Source organism: Acomys russatus, chromosome 6, assembly GCF_903995435.1.
Source record: "Acomys russatus chromosome 6, mAcoRus1.1, whole genome shotgun sequence".
Classification (NCBI taxonomy): domain Eukaryota; kingdom Metazoa; phylum Chordata; class Mammalia; order Rodentia; family Muridae; genus Acomys; species Acomys russatus.
This window is the reverse complement of record NC_067142.1, coordinates 54,913,010-54,937,159: the sequence shown is the minus strand read 5'-3', so window position 1 is coordinate 54,937,159 and position 24,150 is coordinate 54,913,010. Positions and strand designations below refer to the sequence as shown.

General features: G+C 43.3%; 1 protein-coding gene across 2 annotated transcripts in view; it reads right to left on the bottom strand.

Moving 5' to 3' along the window:
- Astn1 (astrotactin 1) overlaps positions 1 to 24,150 on the bottom strand; it is a 307,273-nt gene that overhangs the window by 192,983 nt on the left and 90,140 nt on the right. For both annotated transcript variants that reach the window (XM_051147649.1, XM_051147650.1), the window contains exon 2: positions 345 to 532. In XM_051147649.1, the coding sequence (XP_051003606.1) occupies positions 345 to 532 (188 nt within the window). The remainder of the gene's footprint in view (positions 1 to 344; positions 533 to 24,150) is intronic.

Sequence of the window (24,150 nt, the reverse complement as noted above, 5' to 3'; positions counted from 1 at the left end):
GGTTGGTGTGGAACCTTTAAGAGGCGGAGCCTCCGAGAAGTCCTCTGAGGGAACTATAGAGCCCTCTGGCTTTCTGTTTAGGGTGCCACCTCTGCCATACCTGCCCCAGCCATAGCCATATGTTATGATGTAAATAGCCGCAAGTGTCCGCCCCAGAGCTGAACTGACACAGAGACTATGCCCTTGACCCCCCAGAACTGCATGCTCCTTCATACGCAATCACCTTGGATATTGTGTCATCAAGACGACAAACTGATGAATACAATGCTGGCATCAAGTCTCTTCATATCAAGAGTGAGCACAGGCTACTTATGGCCAGAAGGCTGCGGCTAGGCTGCTCTTACCATGACAGAGATGTGGAGGATCCTCAGCTCCTCTTCTGCTGACTCATGCTGGGGCTCCTCAGTTGGGTCTTGTCCAGGGAGACTTGGAGCACCATCTTGGTGATGGATGTGAAAAAGCAAAGTACCGTTCTCCAGCCATTGCTGCCTCCAGCGCACCAGCGGGATGTCCTCCGTATTCCCTGAGATCTCTAGAAGAAAATCACCAAAGTCACGGGGTTAGATTTTTAGACTGGTCCAAGATTTCACATTCCTAGTTTCTGGTACAAACAAGCCAGTTCTGTCTGCAGACAACGAAGGGTTCTGATTACAGTCAGGTCAGACTTATTGCTGCATATAAAACTCAAGAAAGACATGAGAGCTAGAGAAGAGGAGAATTATTCCCCATAGGCCTTTCTGTGATAAATCTAGTGAGCTGGGCTCTCACCCAGTGAGAAAAATACTGAGGTGAAAACTCAGGCTCTTCCCCCTCATTCTGTGATCAATAGCATCCCTTCCACTGCACAGTTTGAATACCTGATCACCCCCGAGGTAAATACAAGGCTTTTGCCTCTTATAAATCTGGACCTGTGAGATCCCTAGCAATTACTCCTAGATGCCCGTGTCTCTACCAAAGAGAGAGCTGGTAATTACGGTGCAGAGAACCTGCATTTATGGGACAGTCCTGGGAGGTTACTGCAGAGCCACTGGGGCTGCAGGCCTGTTTGTGAAACCATACTCAGAGGCCGCACAGCCCACTGGAGATGTCTGATAACCTGTCATGACACATAAAGGAATGTTTTGGTTCTTTTTGTTTGTTGGTTGGTTTTCCTCTTTAGTTATGCAAAGCAGGGTGTGGTGCATGAGGAAAGTGGTGTGAATTGGGCCCTTAGCACAGACATAAACACTCTCTAGCTTCTGAGGAATTTCAATCTAAACTGGGCTATCAGCAATATAAAATGCCCAAACCAACAAAACAAACAACTTTGCCCTATGCACTGTACTACAGGCCAAGGTGTTGATGCAGGAACACCCTGGCTACATATTGTCCTTTCTCTTATTCCTAAGAGCTCTGGGCATCGCATGGTGGAGAAAGCTGATTAATCCAGTTTCCCCAGAACTCCAGTTAGCCTACAGACCGTGTTTCCTTTAACAGCTATTACAACCTCAAAGGGGGAACCAGTGTTCTGCTATACACACTTTAACAAATCATTACTTTATAAGATTTCATTTTCAAAAGGCATGCTCTTCTCTCAAAATTTATCACCTTTAGCCAAAAATTATTCCATAGATATAAAAAAGATTTAATAGACACATTTAGAATATATTCTCATCAAGCATCACAACCATAAAGAGAAAAGCAATTTTAAGTATTTATGGAATTTATAATTATCCTTCACTATTTATGGAAGAGCACACAGATATTATTTATTGGTCCAACCACTCATTGAATAGACACACACTGGACATGTGCCATGTGGCAGGCCTCGTGCTAGGCACTCAGGTACTATCTGAAATGAGGACCTTCGCAATGTTTTTTTTTTTAATTTTTTATTATTAATTTATTCTTGTTACATCTCAATGGTTATCCCATCCCTTGTGTCCTCCCATTCTTCCCTCCCTCCCATTTTCCCCTTATTCCCCTCCCCTATGACTGTTCCTGAGGGGGATTACCTCCCCCTGTATATGCTCATAGGGTATCAAGTCCTTCCTCTGAGTGCCACCAGGTCTCCCCCTCCAGGGGACATGGTCAAATGTGAGGCACCAGAGTACGTGAGAAAGTCATATCACACTCTCCGCTCAAGTGTGGAAACTGTTCTGACCATTGGCTAGATCTGGGTAGGGGTTTAAAGTTTACCACCTGTATTGTCCTTGGCTGGTGCCTTAGTTTGAGCGGGACCCCTGGGCCCAAATCTGCCTATCATAATGTTCTACTTGTAGGTTTCTAGGACCCTCTGGATCCTTCTACTTTGCTATTCTCCCATGCTTCTCTCATTTAGAGTCCCAATAGGATGTCCTCCCCTCTGTCCCAGTTTCCTGGTAAGTGAAGGCTTTGGTGGGACATGCCCCTTCGCAATGTTTTAAAGCAGCCTGCCATGACTGAATATGCAGAATGAATCCTTTTAGGATCTTGAGAGGAAAAACTGACCTCAGCAAAGCATGCAAGAGGGTAATAAAGTGGTTTGTTCTAAGGAAAAAAGATGCCTCATGGGAAATGAGAAAGGAAACGGATGAGTAGACAAGTATGAATGAGGATGAGGAGAAGGAATGGGTATAGCCTTGGGTAGTCTCTGTAAGCCAAACTGAGGTTTTCCATGGGACACAGGCCATTAGACTGAGACACTGATACGATGATGGTCTAGCTCACTCCACGTCACACTCACCAGGGGAAGAGGAAACCTGAGATTGTGAAGGGGTGCTGCCAACCAAGTATCTCCTCTCATGCTCAGCCCCCATTGTCATTTGTATCCTCTATGATATTGTATGCCATTGGCCTAGAAGCCAGGGAGCTTCTGAGGGCAAAGAGACTGAGAAGAAAAAAAAATTGTGTTTCAGACCTGGTTTTGTTCAGTGTAGTGGTGACTACATTCACTGGGCCTCTAAAGCAATGGTTCTTAACCTGTGGGTCACGACCCTTTTGCGGGGGCGGGGGCTATTGATTCTTTGACAGGGGTCTAATATCAGAAACGCTACATATCAGATATTTATATTATGATTCATAGCAGTAGCAAAATTACAGCTATGAAGTAGCAATGAAAATAATTTCATGGTTGGGGGTCACCACAATATGTAAAGTTGTATTAAAGGGTAGCAGCATTAGGAAGGTTAAGAATGATTTTTCTACAGTGTCTTCCATATTTTCAAGTGAGAAAACATCCCCGGAAGCATCACTGATGGTAAGCACTAAAAGGAGCGGGAGTCAAAGAAATTGGGTGTAGGTCCATTAATAACCATCTCTTCCAGGTGCATGGCTGTATATCCTGCAGGAAGGCACTCCTCATGACTTTGCATGACTTCAAAGTACTAGAAGACTTGAAGAAATGCACCCTCCACCAAGCCCTTGCTCTGCCACTGTACTAGGAACCAGAGTCTATGCCCATTTCAGCAGAGGTAAAAATCCATCATCATTCCAGCCCCCAGTACAGATTGCATCTGATGGTGCAATCAAGTCCAGCTTCTTTTCGGAACCATCTCCACCCAGGCTAAGATTTATTCCATGCATGTCTCTCAGCCCTTTCTGTGACTATTCAAAAGGTTCTAACACCTGTCCCTTTAAATCACTTCATAAACTAGATTTTGTTTCCCAGCAGATTTCCATCAAGTTGGTCAGACTCATTACCCCTGCTTTAACCAGGGGAAGCAAAACTAAGGAAGTACCTTGAGCAAGGTCAACCAACCTGGCACAGAACACAGACAAAGACAGATGAACCCTTAGATTCCATGTATGCTTTTCACAAAAACAGACAGCATGACCTCAGAATATGGGGGGGGGGTGAGAGAGAGACAGAGACAGAGACAGAGACACAGAGGCAGAGAGAGACAGAGAGAGACAGAGAGCCCTAAAGTAGGAAAGCTATGTGGTCATTATGAGTTTAGTGGCTATAATAATCTAATCTTTTGGTCTTAGTATTACATGACTAATTTTTAAATTGAAGTGAAATTTAAATGCCTAAAGTCCCCTTTTAATATAGTGAAGTTGTGTGTGTGTGTGTGTGTGTGTTCATCATGTTGTATAGTCATCACCCAGTCTAATTCTAGAACATTAAGAAATTTTGTATCTATGAGCTACTATAATATTTCAATGAGGAGTAAAGTGTTATAGTCTATGGAATTGGGCATGGTGGTACCAAGGAAAGTATAGGTGCCTTGAGGATGCTGACAAAGTGCTCCATGAGGCAGTGGGATTAACACACAGAGTCTCTGGCAGTGGCTTCCAGGTTAACCCTCTGGACCCTTCTGTGGGTTATGTATTCCTATCCCTGCAAATGGTGACATCATGACTCTTCACAGACTTGGTTTACTCCGGAGGGCAAGAGGTGAAGGAAAGAGGCCACCATGTCTGCCAAGGGCATTCATCAATTCTTAGTTTCAAGATAATTACGCAACGATAGCTTCATCCTTGGCATTTTTCCCTCTTCCTGATAGGATCTGACATGAAACAGCTCAAATGCTAAACCAGGAACTTATTTATATTTATGCTATATCTGGCCTGACCAGCTAATGAAAGACCACACGGGACACAGTAAATGTCCTGCCAACTTCCTCACCAACAAGACTAAGATCTGATCTTGGAACATTATCGCAATCACATTGGTGTGAATGGCACTATCTTAAGAAGAAACGTACTGCAAGCCAGTCATGAGACTCCAAGGAGCAAATTGGAGTGGTGATAAATTTGCTACACCAATCCAAAGCTACAGAGGATTGCCACTGAGGCTCACAGAGGATCTTTGTCACAATGTACTGAATAAAACAAATTCCAACAGGACCCCCTATGGTTATTTCCAGATGTCACAGGTGCCACAATTGCCACAAGCACTGATCCTTTCAGCACACAGTAGGGCTGAGGTCTCCAGGAAGAGTAGGCTGTCTTGGCCCTCACCATGGCTATCCTTGCTGCTACAAGCCTTATAGCTTCAGTGCCTCCCCAAATCCTGCACCACAAAGAAAGCAGAGCACCATTCCTTCTTATATAAAATATAAATATTCCACAGTTGGAAATTAAACTATGGACTCCCACTCTCAAGGTGCACTTCATCTAGCAGGAAACTTCAGATGTGGCCAGGGCTAGGTGACAGCAATGCTGAGCATTGGGTGAGACTTGCCTGGGTAATCACTAATGGGAGGTAATAAAATGGAGGGAAGTGCTGGAGACACAACCCCTGCTGATGAGCACAATGCGTGCAAAGGAGCTGATGGAAGATGCACATTGTCAGAATGGCAGGAGGTCTGGTTAAGCACAGGGGCAGGGGAGATGTACAAGGGTCACAGGGAAACTACCCTCAGTCTTGAATGGCATCTTAAAGAAGTTCACAGATAAGGGAAAGTCATTCCCGATTCTATCCGGCAGAAGCATGAACCAAGCTCATGATCAACAAGACTCAGAATGACTGATATACCAGATCGAGGTGTCACTGTGGCTCTGACTGCATTGTTCAGTGACGAGAGGGGTGTGACTCCTGACTCCTGAGGCCTGGCCTAGCCTTGCTCGAAGGAACTTTGAAAACGCTCCCTCGCCTTGAGCTTTCTCATCTCTGTGAACCATGCAGATCAAATTCAAGATTCCTTTGTAATTTTGATAATCTCATGGTCCTGTCTTCAGAGAGCATCTTAAGTTCAGTGTCACAGATGACATCAAACCTTTTCTCAGGTATAGCCTATGCTCCACCTTGGGTCAAGAGGCTATGGACAGAGACTTCATCATACAGTCCAAACTTCACACTGTACCCCAATCTGTAGAGGAAAACCCTCATCGTGCTGTTATAAATATCTTGATTTTAAGAGATAACCGTTGAGCTCCATGTCCCAAAGAACTGTACTGGTGGAACAGAGAGCAGGATAAGTCATAAGAGAGAAAGCTTGGGTTGGAAAAGGCAAAGTGAGATGATATCACTTTTAATTAGCCTTAGTCATTGTTCTAATGATAGCTTGTGGGTTGGGAGTTTGTAGTCTCTTTGTGGGGTTACTTCAGGACACCCAAAACTTTGCTACACAAATTTTAGTACCTGGCATTACAACATGTCCTTGCTAGCCACATGCCTTTTCCCTTCCTTGTGCATACCCTCATACTGAGAGTACCTGATCTGAGTTGTAAAAAAAAGAAAAGAAAAAAGAAAAGAAAAGAAGAAAAATTTAAGTCAGTATCAGAATTTCTTTCCAAATACCAGATCCACCATGTCCTTGTTCAATGAACTAGACAATTTCAATTGGAGTATGGATTTAATTGGGAAAAATCTCAAGGATCATTTAATTTGGTGCATTGTTTAGTGTATGTTAGGGCATCTTGGGCCCCTTTGCACTGCGAGGAAGCCTGAGTTTCAAGCTGAGTAGTAATGAGGTACTGTGGTTGCTGAGGTCAAGGTAGGAGGTAGCATTAACCTGTCCATGCTTGGCCTCATGCTGAGGGCACCAGCTGACCTGGTCCTGTGATCTTTCAAGGTTGATGTTGACACCCGCTGGTGGCCACTCTGCCTGCTGAAAGGTCTTGCTTGACTTTTTCCGCACTCATTTTCATCCTAACACAACCTTTTCTCCAGACCAAATCTCAAATGCTTTCTGAGGGACTCCCCAACAACAGTTAGAGAAGAGTTAGTTCCATTGAAGGAACAATAAAATGCATTGCTAAGCAAGACCTTGCTGGTAGAGGGTGCGGGGAATCTCTAGTTATTTAGATTTATTGGTTATTTTCAATTTTTAAGTGTGATGTTACAAATACATTTATACGTATTTGTGAAATAATTTCATGCAAAAGAGAACCTCTCTGAAAATAGAATCAAACCCCAGCTCCACTACATTCTATCTTAGTGCCCACTGTGTGGTAAGAATAATGCAGGGGACGGTACCTCAGTAGGTAACAGGACTTGCTGCTTAAACATGAAAACCTTTAGTTCAAATCCTCAGGACCCATGTAAGAAGTCAAGCGTGGGCATAAGTGTGCAACGCCAGCACTACGGGACTGTAGAAACAGTAGGATCACAAAGGCATGCTCACCGCCAGCCTAGCCAACAAACAACACAAAAACAAAACAAAAAACCCACCACCAACAACAAAACCAAACAAACAAAAAAATCACTGAGCTCCAAATCAGTGAGATCAGATCAGGGGAATAGGCATAGTCTGATAGAAAAGGAAATCCGATGTCCAACCCCCACATATGTGCATGTGTGTGCCTATGCGATCATATGGAACACACACACACACACACATGCTCATGCCCACTCACATAGGCACATACACACATACATGCACACAGACACACACACAAATTAAAATATTAAGCTCATATCATTAGTAGTGCTAGACCAAACCTCCTGAACCAAAGTGTAACAATTGTGTCTTGTCTATATGAGAGTGATTGTCAAAACTGCTACCAAAGATGGGCCTGAGACAGAACAAGTCCACTTTTCCTTTTCCCTTTTTTTCTTACCTTCCTTCTCCACTCCCTAATTTCAGAGCTTGAAAGATATTGATGGAAGGCCTAGTTTTCCACATGGTTTCATTATTGTCTTCTGGCTGAAACTATTAACAGTGGTATTAACTTCCAACACCTTTGTAAGAAAATAACCTGCTGAAGTCAGGGGTTAATGTCAGCCAAGGATCACTAATTAGCCTGCAAATCTCCACCCTGGTATCAAAGGGACACCAGTCTTTAATGTCTCAGGGACAGCAGCCTCTAAAGGCCTCAACTTGTTTCATCAACATAATGAGAGCAGCACATTGGTGTCTTGGCCATCTGTGAAGGAAGATGAGGGGCAGACAGAGGAGAAGGGAGTAGAAAGGACAAAGTCAGTGAGGAAATGAGACCATCCTGAGAAATGACGGTGCTTGGGCTGAACAAGCTGCTGCCCTGCACTGCTCACTACAGGGACCATCCGCTTTGGAATTCTGATGGGGGATGGTCACACATCCCAGAGTGACCATCTAAAGCAGCGTGCCACCTCGGAGCCTGAATTCAGCCAGCCTAGCACTGGTGGTTTGCCTGGAGTGTGAACTTGCTAATGCCTAGCTAAACAGACAACATGTGAGCTCTCAGAAGCAGGAGACTCCGGTGTGAAGATGTTCATAGACCATTTAGGAATGTGGCTCTTGTTGTGGTTTGGCATTCAGTTCACCAGGCAGCTTGGAGCTGTTTCCTGTCACTCTGTTCTCTGTCCTCTTCCTCCAAACAAACTTCCGCAATGACTACAGAGCTGTCTGGAACAAAGCTTTAGATCAAGACAGCTCAAGACACCAGACAGCTACCAACAGAAGCACAGGGCTTTCTTTTCTCAAGTAAACAGAACCTCCTTGACTTCCTGGGATTTGGAGTAGAGAATTCAGCCATGGTTAGATGGAGGGTAATTAAATGTTTACACCCTCGGCTTTGTGACATTTCACTCTGCATGACACAAAAACGAGGAGCTCAATACACCGCTGGCCCAGTGATGAACAATGGAAGCACAAGGCACCCAAAACACTGACAAAGGTATGGAAGGAAGTCTGTGGCTATCTGTGGAGATTGTATGCCTTGTCTTCAAGAGATGGGATGGAAGTCTCCAAAATCCTCAAGTTATGACCTCTCACTGGTGTCACTAAATCGAGCACGACACATGGTGATAGTTAGACCTCCACGTCAGATGCAGGATAACTATATTTTTCCAGCCATTTAGATAAAAATCTCTATAGATTTTCTAATTAGGCTTCCTCTTAGCCTTTGAATTAGAAGTGTGCCAATCCGGTCTATCTCTCTGTAGAGTGAGGGCTGGCTGAGGTGTCTAGGATCCCTTATGGAGACTCTTCCACGTGTAAGTATAAGCACTTCCAACTGGCTGCCAGTTGGCTACTAAGCTGCATTACACTGTGTGTATATAAGGAGAGCCTACTTAAAACATCATCTGACCCTTTAACACGCTTACACAATATTTGTTTTACTATACTACACAAATCAGAGTCTTTAGCTATCTTTCAAGCTGCCCACCCACCCATTTCTCTTCCAGGATTGGACAAAAGTAGAATAAAATGAATCAACACAGGGAGCAGGCATGGTAAATGGAAGAAAATAGGGGCCTGGGTAGTCCACAGACTGCCATCTCTGAGGACAGTTGTGGGTGGGAGCTGTGGGAAATGGAGGGTGGCTTTTTAAATCAGCCTCCATGGAAAGCAATGAGGCTTTCTACGGACGCTCCTGGAAGTAGGTCACTCTATGCTCCTCGGTGCTGGCATGAATAGCAATTGAGCAACTGCACACACATTCTATTTACCTAGCCAGGAAGATGAAAACATTCCTGTGGGGGAAAAGATGCAGCCAAAAGGTTCTGACACAACCAGAGAGATGAGAAGCATTCAAATGGCGTGTGATTTCATCCAAAATGGTTTGCTTGTTCCCACAACAGTGTTTCTCTGGATCTTTTCAAACCTCTGCAAAGAGTTTACCCACATGATACTCATTAAAGTCTCATTTGAAAGGAGGAAAAAGAGCCCAAAGCTCGTTGAAAAGGACCAGGTTATCTGAGATGCAGATGTACTGGTAAAAGGGTTTTTTTTTAAAAAGGCTTACATCTAGTTCTATTCTCCACTGCCACATGGCTGACCTTTGTAAATTGAGATAACGACATGCATTTAACAAAATCTGACATCAAGTAAGATGTGTAATAATATTTAAACTCCAAGATGTTAAAATATGTATTTATAGATCGTTTTATACGTTGTGGGAAGAATAAGTCATTTGAAGTCTGAGGTTTCTCCACTGGAATTCTAATTTGAGCTTTGCATGTCTTGGGGGGTTCCTCCTCTCCTGGGTGGCACTGGGAGCAATAGGGACACCTGGGCTTGAGAAACTCAGAACACTTGTTACAAGGCAATTGTAGGGAAACCTCCCCACTGGACCCTACAAGAGCTGTATCCTCACTTGGAGAACTCTCAGATGCTCCTGATCATTTGCAAACAAAGCTTTCAGTATCTGCTACAATTCTCACATCCTGGACTATTTTGAGGTTGTGAGGCTCTGTGGCTCTTGCTTTAAAAGGTGCATGGGTAAAGGGAATTGACGACGCAAAAATCTCATCTGTCAGTAGTGTGTAGAAAGAGCGTGGTGTGTTGCTTGCTCCAAGCTGTCTTCATTCATTTCCACTTCTGGTTAGTTCTCATTCAATTATATTTCTGTTCTTACCTGTCCATGATTCAACTCCATGAGTGATGAAGTACTTGGCTGTGGTGAGCAGCTCTCTCAGTGTTTCCTGAGTGTCTCAAACCCCATGGCCTTTCAACTTAGGACCCTATCTCCCTACTTTACAGGTAAGGAACTTGAGTTCCAGAGAAGTTCACCTACTTGACCAGCTTTTCTCAGTTAGCAGTCACTAGTATGGGGAGAAGGGAAAAGCTAGGTCTCCTGGCTTTATAGCCACTGCTCACTATCACATCTTCCAGTCCTTGCTTTACAAACCCTGATCTCAGGATACAAGCCAACTGGATGCTTAGTGGTTTCTGCCATTTAACAAACAAAAAAGACCACTGTCGGTGCTGTTGTTATGATTATTGGTGTCATTCGTATAAATGCAAACACTGCATGATAAGCTTTGACAAAAGTCGGCAAGTGGTACCTTCAAATGGTCCCAGGGCGTGCAGACACTTCTTAAGTCCAGAAGCTGTAAGCCCATGGATTAGTTCAGCTCTGACTAAGAAAGGTCGGCCAGGTCACGATGCTGCATTCCTGGAAGTAAGTATGTGTGTGTGTGTATGTGTGTGTGACAAAAATCAAATAATACTATCACTACGTTAAGACCCAGTGATTGAACATCCCCTATGTGTGCCCTGGTGTCTGTGCCCACTGAAGGCTGGCACAGGAGACCAGCTTTTAGTGAACTGAGTGTCAGGCACTGCACAACATGGCCCTTACAGAAAGGTGGGCCTAAGTGAGCTTGAAAGCCTCTTCTCACCCCACAGTTCTCTAGTGTCACCTTCCTATCATCTACACTTGCCATCTTAGGCCTGGGACAGAAGCTACTCCAGTGTGAAGATGAGATGTTGTCATTATCTCAGAAACCACCATTGTGCTATTCAGCCCAAGAGAGTGAAGTATCAAGGGCTAGCTTTGAAGACTTAGCTCCATGCCAACTCTTTTATTATGGCTCCTGTCTGAAAATTTGCAAAGCCTTTATTATAAGCCCCCTCTTTACAAATTAATCAGCCTGGAGGAGTGGGATTCATAGAACTAGAAACCAGAAGTCCAAAGAGGGGGCTCAGTCCCTTCAATGTAGAGAGTTAATGAGATGGAATAATGGTGCTGGAACCTTGTCTTCCATCTCACAGCACAGCACTTTACCTACTCAAACGGACTGTCTACCAAAGTGATGCATATTTACTCTTGAAACCATACGCCTGGTTCTTGCACTTCAGAAAAAACAAAGACATCCAGAATATATATCTATTGATAGTAAGCATGTGAAGGCATTGAAAGAGTTGGGGCAACAGAGCTGAGACTGAAAATTTGTTATTAATCCCTTCACCCTAGCGTGCAAATCATATGGCAGTCTGTGGTTTCATCACACATGGCCCCTGTGGAGGATAAGATCTGCCTAGTCTATGCTTCCAGTTTCTGGTCCAAAGACTCTTGACATTGGCCCAATTCTGCAGGCTGACTTGCATATATGCTTCTTAGGGAAAAGGGCCAAGATGACCTCTAAATGACCTGATAGATACACCATCATGGAAATCTTTGATCTAGACATCTAGTGTTTTCTGGGTGGATGATTTAAAGGAGCTCAAGGTCACCTGATCTATGAGTTGTGTGATGCTCAGCTGCGAAAGATACACATCCACTCCTTATTGATTCCCTTTCCATATTTACAGCTTTAATTCTGAGGTCCTATGTCTGAAACACACAAGGACACTTTTGTGTATGTCCAAGTCAGAAGTTATTGAATAACAATAAAGTTTTGAGTTACAATGTTTTTGTTGGCCGTGGTTTACCAGTAGTCCCAATGTGCTTTCATTGCTGACCAAGGTGAGTTCCTTTATTCCAATCTCAATTACTAATGTTCACTCTCAGATCACATAGTAAGCATCTCTTTAAATGTCATTATATAGGTGTAGGTTGCAGAATGACTACACAATGTTAAAGAGGCCAAAGCAGGGTCCAAATTGATCCAGAGAGGCCTTCCTGCAAGCCCTAGGCAAGAGATTGATGCAGATGCAGGAGGAATGCTTAGATATTTTTAAATCCATCAGGAACCCAGGCATGGTGGTGTATACCTTTAATCCCAGCACTCGGGAGGCAGAGGCAGGCAGATCTCTGTGAGTTCGAGGCCAGCCTGGTCTACAAAGAGAGTTCCAGGACAGCCAGGGCCATTACACAGAGAAAACCTACCTTGAAAAACAAAACAAAACAAAAAAAGCAAAAACCAGCACAAAATCAGCAGGAACATTGGTCCTAAGAGTGAAGCCAAGCCTCAGAGTCAGAGTTGAGCTGAACCACAGGGTCTGATTGAGCTATCTGGCAAGGTGTGGACCACGAAAGACACAGAGACAGAGGGCAGGCCCAGGTGAGACAGATGAACAGGAGGGTGAAGCCATACAGGTCCTGACAAACAGATGGGGGTAGGGGGTACAAAGGAAAAGCAACAGGAACTAAAGGCCCTGGGATGGTCAGAAGTTATCTGCCTATTGGTCCCTTGAGACACATGCCAGATCATTAGAAGACAGGCTGCTGGGAGGCAGGCTAGAATGCCTCCTCTTCATGGAGCCCAGGTGACTAGTGTGTTCAATAAGTTTCTATGTCTGATACTATTGATATGATTTTAATATACCCATGAGCTCAGAAGGCTATAATCTTCTTTGAAGAATTTATAGGGTATAAACATTTTTTTAACATAAAACTATTATCAATCTGTGTCTCTTTGGTAGAGGCAGACAGACTGTTTTTACATGACGTACAAGGTACAGAATCATCCTGTCTCTGCATTTGTAAGATGGAGTCAGACGCTGTTTGTAAAAAATTAGCTTTGACAAGGCCTAGATTTGCTTAAAGCCAATGTGAACCAGTCCATCAAGTGAAAGAATGTGACTGTAAGCTGCAGCCTCCAGGGCCCAATTCCAAGGCTGTCCTTGGTCTCCTTTGGTCCCCTAGCTCGTACCCTTCCTCAAAACATTGGTCTGTACACTTATCATAATATCATCATAATAAATATGGTTGCTCCCAGTCTCTTCAGGTTCTTTCAGGAGAAATAAGGTGACCAACAGCAAAACAAAGGCTTCTGAGGGAATCTTGGCAAGTCTTCTGCTGTGGCCTACCTGACTCTCTCCCATCCTCGGCCTACATTCTGACCTTCTTGGGCCCCCACAACACCCCTACTCAGCTGTGAATTGGTTAGAGACTACATTGTCCCTTATCATCAACAGAAGGCTGGAATGTCAGAACCAAAGGGAACCCCAAAATGGCAGATTTGCCTAAACTGTAGAATACTGTTCCTGTTCACTCCAGTCATTCCTCAGGAGCCTGTGAAACAGGTTTCTGTCTGCCAGGAAGTTCTGACTCCCTATTGACAACTACCTGTGTTGTATACACCAAAGCCATGGGCCTCCTCTATTATCCTAGACTTAGTTCACAGCATTTCTCCCTGAGCCTGAAGTTATCAGTTATTCCTTATAACTCATAAGAAGCTCTTTTCCTGTTCTGGCTCTTCTATGTGCTCCAGAGAGATAATTCTGACCCTTGCTAGTCTACCTGTCTCTTCTCTGCCCCATAGTGGTAGACTTGGCTGCTTGGACTTCCCCCAAAGGCTTCTGGATATTCTCTCATCTCTATACGAAAAACCTTCCCTTCTTTGAAAAATGAAACCTCGCACTGGTGAGAAGGCTGAGTGAGTAAAAACACCTATTGTCAAGCTGAGTTCTATCTCCGAAACCCTGAAACCCGCATGGTGGCATGAGCGAATCAACTCCCAAGTGTTGTCCTCTGATTTCCGTTTGTACACATACAATAAATAAGAAATAAATATATTTTTAAATGGAGTCTCTTAGGACAAGGCTGAATGAGAATGCTGCTATTTTATATGATAAGAAGTAACTTCTCCCCCCTGGCAGGGAAGACTTGCCAGGCCCTAGAGGAAGAGGATGCAGGCAGTCCTGACGAGACTTGATAGTCTGGGGTCAGGTGGTAGGGGATGAGTGTTCGCCCTTTCCGAGGACTAGGGGAGGCAGGAAGGAGATGAGGAAGACAGGGTGGGGACAAGAGGAGAGGAGGGATGGGGCTATGATCAGAATGTAAGAAATAATAAAAGAATTTTAAAAAGTAACTTTTCTGAGGAGTAAGGGATGGAGGGGGGGGGAAGAGGGAGGGAGGGTGGGGACTGGAGGAGAGGAGGGAGAGGGCTACAGCTGGGCTGTATGGTGAATAAATAAATAAATAATGCAAAACATTTTGTAAATAGTCTGGTAATCTATAATATCCCTATTATATGTTAATTCAGCTTTCAATCAAATATTTACTCATTTTAAAGATAATAAAGATATTTGTATTTTTCCTTTAAAAAAGAAAAGAGAAAAAGAAAAGAAGTAACTTAGGGTGGGCACCACCTAAACTCAACATCATCTTTCTCCAAGTACTTCATAAAAAAAAAAAAAACAACAACAACAACAAAAAACACCCTTTAGGGGCTGAGTGGTGGGAAATGGTAGCTATGAGAAGAATGCATTTTCAATGTGGAGATTTGAGGCTGATATCCAGAGAGCAATGTAACCCCTGTTGATCGCATAAACTACATGTTGCATTGTTCTTCCTAGCTGATAAAACTCAAAGCCCCATTTGAAATCCAAGAAGAATGAGTTTAGTGGATATGAAAGAAAGTTTGGCTTTACCCAGCTGGCTCCCTCTGTCACTGATGTCTTTGTGCCCTCTGTGCATTCGGAGGTGGCTTTGCTTCTCAGACAGTTTGCTCTTCCACCCCCACAAGTCCCTGGTCACTATCTGCCCTGTGTCTATGAGCTATGAGTGTGTTTATATTTTCCTTCTATCTACTATCGACTTTACAGCCTGATCCCAGTCCCCTCTCTCCTCTCTTCCCAGTCCCACCCTCACCCCCCCAACTACTACATTTTCATACACATTTCCTGATAGCCCTTTTCCATTCATTTAAGTCTGTTCTCAAAACTATGTCATTTAAGTTTCAGCGACTAAAAACCAAGTGTCATATTTTGTTTCTGCTGCATAAGAGTATACTTTAAAGACACACAGCTGTAAGTTTCATCAAATAAACCAAAGCGTGAACAAAAGAAAGGCAGCTAAAATGAGTGGATCAGTAGGTTCTAGACAGGACACAGAGACAGACTGAGGGGCAATGCTGACAGCTTCACCTTCTCCTTCCCATTCTGTGGACAAGAGACGGAGAGCAGGGAGGCCATCGAGCACCTCTGTGGGCACTTCCCTGATTTCCACCTGGGAGCTGTGCTCAAGCTCAGCTTCTCAGGAGCACCACTTCTTTCAGTCTTTCATGCATCAAGTGCCTTGTGTCTTTTTGGTTGGTTCTGTCTTCGTCCCTCCTTCCCTCCCTCCCTCCTATGGCCCCCCTCCCATTCTGTTGATTATACTCCACCTTGGGAAATGAGCTCCCTAAGAATAGAACCTGATTAATGGAGGTATACTTTCTTTCATCTTTCCAAAACTCACCTTCCTTTGGGTTTCAAACAAGTTTTGACATCTATCAGTTGACCACATAGAGGACACGGTCACCTTGTGCAATAAACCCTGTCACACTCTTCTCTCTTAATCTTTCTCGTTCATATTGCTTTCCCCATGCTTGGCTCTGACATGAAGTATGGGTTATGTTGTAGACTTCAGTTCCATTGACCAAAACTACTTCCTATGACCACAGTAGCCTCTTTCGCACACCCTCTCTGTTGATCAGATGCAGTCCCTGGAGTGGAACAAGACAGTATTGCAGAAGTAGGAAGGAGTCTTAACACTGAAAAAGCAGAGCCTGAGGTAAGGCTCCTACATGTAGAACCTCTTGAGTCATTGTGCCTCAGTTTCTCCTACTTTAAAAAAAATAGTAGTAATAAAAACATATGCTTCAGAGTGCTAGTAAATGAATATGCACACAGAAAGGCTTAGAAATATGAGAAATATTAGTCCCATTCATCAGGAATATTATCATTTAAAATTGCAGATAAGAATAATTTACTTTATTCCTGGGGTAGCAAATAGTCAGTATGGTTTCCCAAAAATGTAGAGTACCACTATGTTTCCTACATTCTTCATACTGGTATTTTGTTTCACCTTTTTGGCTGGGACATTATACTGGGTTGATGTTTCCACACAATGGGTTTAATGAACTCTAGATAATTTCCCCGAGCCACCAGTAGTATGGTAGAGATCTTTTCCAATTCATAACTGTAGGAGTCCTTCATCCAGGAGACTGTTACCTTAATGATGATTACACAAGAGAATCATATGATACCACATACCATCCCTTTCCCTCTCAATAGATGCTCTGATAGTCTTCACAGTCTGTCTCCACCAACTTGCCATTTTAGTATACAAAGTATCATCAAGTCATTGCTAAGGATTGGCAGTTAAATTCCTTTCAGAACTGAAGTTCTATGCCCAATAGATATAGTAATGTGATGGTTAATCTTCACTGTCAACTGCTTTTGTCATTACCCAAGAGACACATCTCTGAGTATATTTGTAATGATGTTTCCAGAAGGGTGTACACGAGGGAGAAAAGTCTCAATTTGAATGTTGGTGGCATCATCTGATAAGCTAATCTTCCAGACAGAATAAATAGAAAGACATTATCCTTGTCCTCAAACTGTGGGCCAGGTAACACCTTCTTTCCTGAGTGGCTTTTGTCAAATATTTTGTCACAGTGATGAGAAAAGAAACTGATACAAGCAGTAGCTTATTGTCTAAGGAAGATGGATTTTAAAGGCATCCATTTGAAAACCTAAGTAGACCTCCTTGATGACTGTGTGGTACAGACATCTCGGGATTTAAACTCAATTCCTCCTCAGACTCCCACCAGTAGCAATCTTCCTACTCCTTGTTCCTTACACTTCTGCCCACCTTGACTGGTTTTCAAGTTTTTACAGATGCCATCCAGCATCATCAATTTCAATGGTCTGCTAGCAAGAGGAAGACAGAGTTATCTTCTATAGACGATGAATGCTTTACCTTTCCCAAACTCACCTCTGAAACCCTTAGAGATTAATGAATGTATTTTATGTAGCACTAGTATTTTAAGTATTCTTATTTTAAGGCTTGATTTGGGATAGTCTTAGGACTAATGATTACTTGTTTCCATACTTTAGTGTTAGAAAGTAACACACTTGTTGAGATTTCATGAATTCTTCAATAGAAATTGAGAAAATTTATGCCATCAGTTACTTTTTTAATTTCCATCATTCACAAAAATAAAAGAACTTTAGGTGTTCTGACTGGCACCATTTGTCCATATCTTGAGAAGATTTCTTACATGCCTACGGGTGATAAAACTGTTGTCATTTAATTTCTACTTAGCGCCCACTGTTTCCTGCATAGTCATCTAAAAACTTAATAGATTTGTTTTAAGTCCTTGATAGTTTGAAATGATGTTTTAAAAGGTTCTATTCATTCAAAAGCACTCTCCAGGAAGCTTTGCTTTCTTTGATAAGGCTTTCTACAATCAATTAAGGAAAGTAAATTAATTAATTAATTAATTAATTAATCCCACTCTGTGTTATCTTTGGGTTCCATAGACATGAGAGAATAATGCTTCTGATATAAGTATTGTTTTCTTTTTTTTCTAGGACTTTTCTTCTTTAGTGAGAGATCCCTAAACTGCAACACAAAACTCCTCACACACCACCTACCCTCAAAAATAACCCACAAAGGGCACATCTCCTCAGATCTGGAGACTCGCAGCCCAAGAGGATGATTAGACATTTCCAAATGGAAGGGCAGTTGCTGGAAGAAGGATTGGAGAAGGGAAGATGCTTCCTGTCCAGAGTTCCTTGAGGCTGTGCTACAGATGATAAACCTAAGATGAAGGGACTTTTAAAAGTAGCTGGCTCTGCCACTTAATTATCCTGTCTAGAACAAAAGGGTTGCCATCAGCCTGGAGACTGCTCTGTTCAGGAGGATGATTGGAGTGAGGTTTTTTCCTGCAATCTAAATTGCTTTGGTTTTCCTGGAATTGAGGCCAGCCATAAACCTATCAGTGACTCGAGAAAACTGAAGCAATTAAGTCTGCAGGTGTGCATATCTGTCATCTTAATGATGGATCTGTGTTAATACAAGGCACGGAAGACTTCTGCATGGAATATTCACTTCAATGAAGGATGCAGCCACCTTGTGGCAGCACCATGACTCCATAATGTTGATTTTAAAGTGACCTTTCCCATGGGTGTGGATAGACCTTTACAACCACAAAGTGATATTTACCATCCCAGGGCTGCCTTGGAGGATGCTAGCCCACTGTAACTCCAGTTCCAGTAAAATTCCACCCAGGTGAAGGCAATGCGAGTGTTAGATAATAGTTGCTGGGGGAATATGCTTTGAAAGAGTCAGAAAGACTCAGCGTAAACACAACCCTTGCTACGTCTAACTATTTTTCTTTAGCCATGTCGAGGAGCTGTTTTATAAGATGGCTGTGAGGATCTAAAGCCCTGAACACAGTGTTCAGTAGTCATGGTCACTTTTTTCCTTTTCTGACCTTGAAGGATTTCAGTTCCTAGAAATTCATTTCCAGCCATTCTTTGTTGGTTTCCAGATGGCTTTAGGATGGGGAAGCATTAGAAAGCATTAGGAAAAAGCCGTAGGCTCCTGCCATGGATGAGTCTATTCTCATGCCTGCCCACTGCCTTTTCAAGGAGAGATGTGCTGTCCTCTGACGGCCAATCTTCGCTGAGCCCTTTCTCTGACCCCTCTGTGGTGGATGCCTCATGCACGGATAGCCGAACTACAGATGGTCCCATGACCTGCTGCATGGCTGGACACAAAGAGATGAGCTAATCTGCTTCTCACTCTTGGGAATTTGAAATAGGGAATATGGAACAAATGAGGCATAACTCAGCAGACGCACAAAGCTCAGAGAGATGCATAGTAAAAGCACAGATGGGGAGTCTGGGCCATAAGGGCCACTTCAAGCTGGAGAGATGAGGAAATAGAAAACCATGAGTAAGCAGGAGTGTTGATGTGGAGAAAAACCAGAGGGCATAGAGGGAAGTGCTAGTAAGAAGGCAGGGAGAGAAGGGGCAGTGTGTGGGCGGGTTGGAGGACACTGGACCATCAAGGGATTACCATGTGGTCTGTTACAGAGTCCTCACACTCTTGGATCTCACTGCTTGGAGACTTAGCAGTCACTTGGCAACTCTGTCTGCATTCCTGTGAGCTTAACGTCTCTGCAGAATGTGTGCCTCAGACAGGGATTCCCAGCATTCAGGAGCAGGAGTGAGTTGCTACCCTGGAGTCATTGGAAGCTATTGGAAGTGCTGCACCCATTAGAAGACGTAGTATGCTTCTCCCTCACTAGATGCTTTTGATCACAAAAGCCAGGAAAGGCCCAATACAGGCTGAGAAGAAACCAGTGCTGACCAAGTACAGGCCCAGCGGAGGCCCAGCAGTGCCCCAATATAGGCCCAGTATAGGCCCAGCACAGTACTAATACAGGCCTAGTATAGGCCAAATACAAACTCAGTGTAGGTCTAGTAAAAACCTAGTATAAGAGAAACACAGGCCTAGCATAGGCCCAGAACAGACCCAAAAGAGGCCTAGTACAGGCATAGCACAGGACTAGTACAGACCTAATACAGGCCCAGCTCAGGCCCAATACAGGCCCAGTACAGGCTCAGTACAAGCTTAGTACAGGCCTAGTATAAGTGAAACATAGGCCTAGCATAGGCCCAGCATAGGCACAGAACAGGCCCTAAAGAAACCTACTATAGGCATAGCACAGGACTAGTATAGACCTAATATGGGCCCAGCATAGGCCCAGCACAGGCCCAGCATAGGCCCAGCACAGGCCCAGCACAGGCCCAGCATAGGCCCAGCACAGGCCCAGCACAGGCCCAGCACAGGCCCAGCACAGGCCCAGCATAGGCCTAGTACAGACCTAACAAAGCCTAGCACAGGCCCAATACAGGCCCAGTACAGGCTCAGTACAAGCTTAGTAGAGGCCTCATACAGACATAATACGTGACTTGTAGAGGCCCGGCACAGGCCCAGCACAGGCCCAGTATAGGCCAAATACAGGCCTAGCAGAGGCTCAGTATAGGCCTAGTATTGGCTTAACACAGTAGCACAAGCCTAATACAGGCCCAGTGCAGGCCCAAATACAGGCCCAGTGCAGGCCCAAATACAGGCCCAGTGCAGGCCCAAATACAGGCCCAGTGCAGGCCCAATACAGGCCCAGTGCAGGCCCAATACAGGCTCAGTATAGGCCCAATATAAACCAAATACAGACCTAACATAGGCCCAATACAAGTGCAACACAGGCCCAGTAAAGGCCTAGTACAAGCCTAATATATATTGGGTCTAACACAGGCCCAGTATAGGCCCAATATAGGCCCAGCACAGGCCTAATACAGACCTAACACAGGGCTAACACAGGCCCAATACAGTCGCAGTACATTTCCATTACAGCCCCCAATCTGGCCCAGTATAGGCCTAAACGAAGCCCAGTACAGGTCTAACAAGGGCCTAACCTAGTCCCAGCACTTACCCTCGCTTTCTGGGAATAACAGGGCGAAGTGCCCTGTGAACCTATGCCTAGTGCAATTCTCTGAATTCTGAGTTTGCAGAGGAATCTCCTAGTCCACGTACAACTGGTTAATGCTTGCCACTCTCTATGAGAGAAGTCACTTAAGAAACATTTGTTTAGGTTATGAGATAGTAAACCAGGTTCCAGATCTATTCACAATTAATTGTGTCTTTTGAAGTCTATGTATGGCCCTGATGTCCCTGTATAATTTTTTTCCATGTGTAAAGTGGGACTGATGATAGTGAGAATATCAGACCACAATATGCCACATCTATAAGGTCATAAAAGCAGATAGTGATGATCTTGGAAAGCTAATGCATTGGTTTTATTACTAAAGATTTTCCTTTGCCAATCCACATAATTTAACAGTCAGCAATAATGAGAAAGGAGACAAAAAGAAACCATGGCACATGACAGCTAAAATCAGAATTTGATAAAACATTCTACTTCTAAAGCGATACTGTCATGTAAAAAAAAATCAATTTGAGTAGAAAAAAAAATCTAGCTTGTTTATTAGTTTTTCTCCTAATGCCACCAAATGGACCTCAATCTGAAATGGCTTTTGAAATCAAATTTGCTGTTCTCCAATTTTGCAACTTACTCTTTATGCTAATTTGTCTGCACCTGCAGGGACAGAGAGGCTGGCAGCATTGAGCATGAGATCCAGGAAGAAAAAGTAACACAAAGATTCAGGAAATGAAAGCAAAGCTAAATCGTATTAGGTGTACAGAGGCCAGGCTCCATACAAAGCAAGGGGATGGGTGGGATGCCTGAGAGAGTGTTTGGAATAGAGACAGTGATGACTTTTCCCTAGGTCTCAGAACACTGTGTGGGTGTGGGGCAGTCAGTGACGTCAGGCCCTGGGCTATGCCACGTGTCCCTTGATCTTCCCATTGCTCAGACCTAAGGGTTATTATAAACATTTCTTTAAACTTTTTCTCCTTTAAGAATTTAGCCCACAGATACTGAAGTTAGCTCTTGTTCTCATTTTCAAAAACTTGAAAAATATGAAGCTCTGTTTAGAAAAAAAATAGTACAAATTTAAGTGGAAAAAAATGCTTTCTCCATTATTTTCCCATATGTGTCCTTCAATGTCTCCATTCCCCACTTGTTTTCTGTTACTCCATCAAGTATTATCTCAGGGTATCTGGAGATCAAGTCCAACAGCCCGTGCATTATAATACCTGAGGACATACATACTACAAAGGACTTCCCAGTTCTTTCATCACTAGCATAATTTCCCACCCCCTATTTGAATGTCATCATATTTTAAAATGCAACAAGTATTTTCTCCAATATTTCATGAAGGCATTAACTTGGAAGCAATCAAGAGAAAGAACTCCTAAACAACATATCTCTCTGTTATAATATGGGGGTAGCCTGGGGCGGGGAGGGGGGAGGACAAACTGGGGACTATAATTTATATGTTCTAGGATTTGATTCTACTTTGCATAGTTTTTCAATTTCCCTGTCCAGTGTATTTAATTTTATATGCTCTGCATTGTATAAAGGCCCATCAACCTTTAACTTCGGTAAGCAGTCAGTAACGGCTGTTATCCAATGAAGGCTGTGAAGCTCTATGTATTCAATGCTCAAGCCAAAAAAAAAAAAAAAAAAAAAAGTCAATTCTTTTTAGTTATTAAACAGGAAAAAAAAATCAGGTTGGCTCATCAAATGTTCTGCTTATGATTCCCCCCCCTTTTCTCCCCCAGGATCCCCAGAGCATCTCTTCCTTCTTCAGTTCTTTTCACTACTATTGAATGTGAACAAAGGTAGACTTTAACCCATTAGCACAGATGGCTTAAAGCTACATGAAATGAGAATCAAACATTTACCCACTGCTTGATTTGGATTTGGCCAATCCCATTCTTTTCTTTAGACCATCACTTGTTTCTTAGAGAAGTATGGGTACTTTTAGGGTTAGCAATTTTCATTGATTCATGAGACTTGCTGAGTGGCCTGTATTTACTAATACAAAGACATAGAACATAAGTTTAATTTCCTTTCTCAAAACCACATCATGCTACAGAGTTCGGGCTAGAGATCACAGGTCCTACCTCCCTCTTTCAGGCCAAGCCAGAGACTAGTGTCTTTTGTGAAACTTCTTGAAAGTTCCATGTCCCTGGTTCTGTTTTGTGTCCCTAGGGAACCTAGGGAGGAAATTTAGCAAAGGAGAAATGGGCTTTAGAATCAGGTGGGCATGGCTAGATTGTCAGCCCTGGTGTTTGCCGGCCCTGTGAGTCTAAGCCACATAGCTAGCCGAGGAGTCTCTGATGTTTCCTCTATAATCGGTAGAGAAGGGTACACACCTTCACAGGCTGCACGGGAATGAAATGAGACCCTGTGTGGGACATGTGATCATTCAAAATAGTTGTGCTTTTCTTTCTTTTGAGACAAGGTTTCTCTGTGTAACCCTGGCTGTCCCAGACACACTTTGTAGATCAGGCTGGCCTCGAACTAACAGAAATAGGCTTGCCTCTGCCTCTCCGAGTGCTGGGATTAAAGGTGTGCACTACCATGCCCAGATATGTGTGCTTTTTTTTTTTTTTTTTTTTTTTTTTTGTATTCTGCCTTTGGAAAGCTAAATACAATTGGGGCAAAAAGAGAAATAATAAATTCTATGTACTGAGACCTAATTTTCTTGTGATTTCTAAGGTTTCAGTCTGATAACAGGATATATTTTTTTTTCTAAAGAGGCAGTAGTACTGTAATACTCCTTTATATATAAAATTCTTTCTCTAGGTAGCATAAAATAGCGAAAATATGAGTTGGAACAAAGATGACCAAAGACCTCTTGCTTGGCTACTGATGAGCTGTGTAAGTTTTCAGTCACTCATGCATTCATTTATTCATTACTTTAAAAATGATTTCTTCCTGAGTCTTCCTTCACACCACCAGACATGGCAGTTGCAGACATAGTAAGACTCTCAAGAAAGATTTTATATTTAAGAGTGAGCAAGTAAAAACCCTTTACTAGAAATGCAACAAAGGGCTATGTCAAAGATGTGCATGGGATGGAGGTAAGCTTGAGGGGAGGGTGATCAGTTTCTCCTAAGAAGGGGGTATCAGGAAGGCTTAAATGGAGGTACACTATTTGCAAGAAGCAAAGGAGAAATGGGTTTGCACTGGTGTATTATGGGTAAAGGCATACTGTTAGCTAAGACACACAGCCATGTATTAAGAGCAGGACTCTTCTCTAGAAGAAACAGCACACAGTTCTCGGTCAGCTGCATGAAGACAGAACACACACACTCAAGGCTGTATCATTCAGGACACTCTGTGTGCTAAGAAGCTTGACTTCAGTGTCTACAGAAAGAGAGTTTGCTTTCTCAAGAGTACATGAAAAACGTGTGAATGAGTGTAACTGTACAAACGAGCCAGGCTGAGAATAAGTGTGG